The sequence below is a fragment of the Pezoporus flaviventris genome, unplaced genomic scaffold (assembly GCF_033815535.1).
Source record: "Pezoporus flaviventris isolate CSIRO_AGI_PZ_B2104156 unplaced genomic scaffold, CSIRO_AGI_Pfla_v1 ptg000123l, whole genome shotgun sequence".
NCBI classification, from domain to species: domain Eukaryota; kingdom Metazoa; phylum Chordata; class Aves; order Psittaciformes; family Psittacidae; genus Pezoporus; species Pezoporus flaviventris.
In genome coordinates this window covers 773,370-775,684 of record NW_026892671.1, presented here as the reverse complement: position 1 = coordinate 775,684, position 2,315 = coordinate 773,370, and the positions used below count along the sequence as shown (strand labels likewise).

Genomic DNA, 2,315 nt, shown 5'->3' with positions numbered 1-2,315 from the left:
ACTACTTTCATTTAGCACAATTTAGACACAAAACACATGGTGCTGTCTCAGGCCTGTTATTAAATACCTGATACTTATTTGGATGAAGGCTCAGGCCTTGCTTAAAACAGCCTGAAGCAGTTTGAAGAGAACCATTCGTTGTGCTGGTTCTCCATACCCTGCACTTGCTGTAATAATGACCAGTAGTGAGCTATAATGACCAATAATGGCCAGTAATGCTCAATTCCATAATCACATATTCCACATATTCCTTCCTTACCTCCACAGTACTGAAGAGCTCCAAATGTGCTTTCAAACCTTGCATAGATGTGGCAGCAGCTTTCGCTCCCACAGCCTCCTCAGAGCCCCCTTCACCTCCTTGTTCCTCAGGCTGTAGATGAGGGGGTTAAGGGTTGGGGTGAGGATGGAGTAACACAGCGACACCAGCTTTGCCTGATCCCATGAGGATGCCTCATGAGGCTGGACGTATGTGAGGATCGCGGGTGCGTAGAAGATGGTGATGGCAACCAAGTGGGAGGCACAGGTAGAGAAGACCTTCAGCCTCCTCGTGGCCAAAGGGATCTGCAGGACGGTGTGGAGGATGTAGGTGTAGGACACCAGGATCATCAGGAGAGGGCCCACAGTGTTTAACACAGCGTGGTAAACCTGCAAGACCTCATTTGTGCTTGTGTCGGAGCAGGAGAGCTGCAGGAGGCTGGGCAGCTCACAGAAGAAGTGGTTGATGCTCCTGGCCTGACAGAAGGACAACCTCCCTGCCAGCGTGATGTGCACCAGGGAGGTGAGGAACCCGATGGTGTACACCAGCACCATCATGCCATGGCAACGTGCCCTGGTCATGGTAGTGGTGTAGAGCAGGGGCTTGCACACAGCCGTGTATCGGTCGTAAGCCATTACCCCAAGCAGGAAGCTCTCACAGACAGCCAGAGCCACGAAAATATACATCTGGGCAAAGCAACCCCAAAAGGAGATGTGGCTTCTCCCCAGCAGGAAGGTCTCCAGAGCTTTTGGGATGATAGCGGAGGAAAGGCAAACATCCATGCAAGATAAGTGGCTCAGGAAGAAGTACATGGGGATGTTGAGGTGGGGGTCAGTGTTGATCAGCAGGATCATCATCAGGTTCCCCAGCACCATGAAAACGTAGAGGGATAAGAAGATTGTGAAGATGGTGGTTTGTAGCTCTGGGGCATCAGAAAAACCCAAGAGGATGAAGCTGGAGAGAACCGTGAGGTTTCCTCTGTCCGTCATTTCAATAAGTTGATGGATTTGGATTGAAATGAAAGGAATCACTGAAATACATCCCTACAAGAGAAATAATGTGGAAGTTTAGTTGGAGTATAATCCACAAAGTAAATGCAATAGAAAACGGTGTATTTGTAATGCTGTATTTCTGTGTGTAGCTCAAGATCTGAAGTCAAAGTGGTGAAGGAGCACATTACACAACAGGAAATTAAAAGAGAATAATTCTAGAATGATTGATATATACATCACTAATGAAAGAGTGAGAAACATCATGTCTATCCAAACGTAATACAATAAAACCAAATAAGTACATCACAAAATGTGGAAAACAGAAAAGATTTTGTATTTTCTTCGCTGATTTCTGGGAATGTTAAGGATTTATTTTCTCCCTTTTTTTTTGTATTTTTCAGAGTGGATCAGTGCTCTTCTGTAGATTCATTACTTGTGCTGCATCCTTTTCAACACCACACAAAGCCATGTACTTGAAATTTGTTTTACGTTCTAAGTTTATCTGCTTTTGAAGAACCCCCACCCTGCATAATGTTAAGGGAAATCAGTGGACTTCGCTCCAGCAGAGCTTTGCTGGGAATGCAGTGAGCTGCCTATGACCAACCCAAATATGCACCTAAGGGTGTAAAATACAAAACATACCATATATAAACCAAAATTTTAAGGCTTTACGCTTGGATATTCTCATGCTAAAATATCACTAAATCAGTTGTAGATGGGGTCAGGAAGGTTGGTGTTTTTGAAGCAAACCTACTAGGCATACTAGGGCACTTTTATTCACACCATGGGTTATCATAGAATGGTTTGGGTTGAAGGGAAATTAAAGCTCACACAGCTCCAAACCCTGACACGGGCAGGCACACCTTCCACTAGAGCAGCGTGCTCCAAGCCCCTGTGTCCAACCTGGCCATGAACACTGCCAGGGATGGGGCAGCCATAGCTTCTCTGGGCACCCTGTGCCAGGGCCTCAGCACCCTCACAGTAAAGCACTTCTTCCTTATCTCCAACCTGAATTTCCCTGTTTCAGTTTAAACCCATCACCCCTTGCCCTATCTCTACAGTCCCTG

General features: G+C 46.1%; 1 protein-coding gene across 1 annotated transcript; it reads right to left on the bottom strand.

Annotated features, from left to right (window-relative positions):
• Positions 1–315: 315 nt before the first annotated feature.
• On the bottom strand, positions 316–1,245 carry LOC133282442 (olfactory receptor 8I2-like; the record flags this gene model as incomplete). The annotated part of the gene is made up of 1 exon (XM_061478444.1): positions 316–1,245. A coding segment is annotated over exon 1 (930 nt), but the record flags the coding sequence as incomplete, so codon positions are not given.
• Between the last annotated feature and the right edge of the window lie 1,070 nt (positions 1,246–2,315).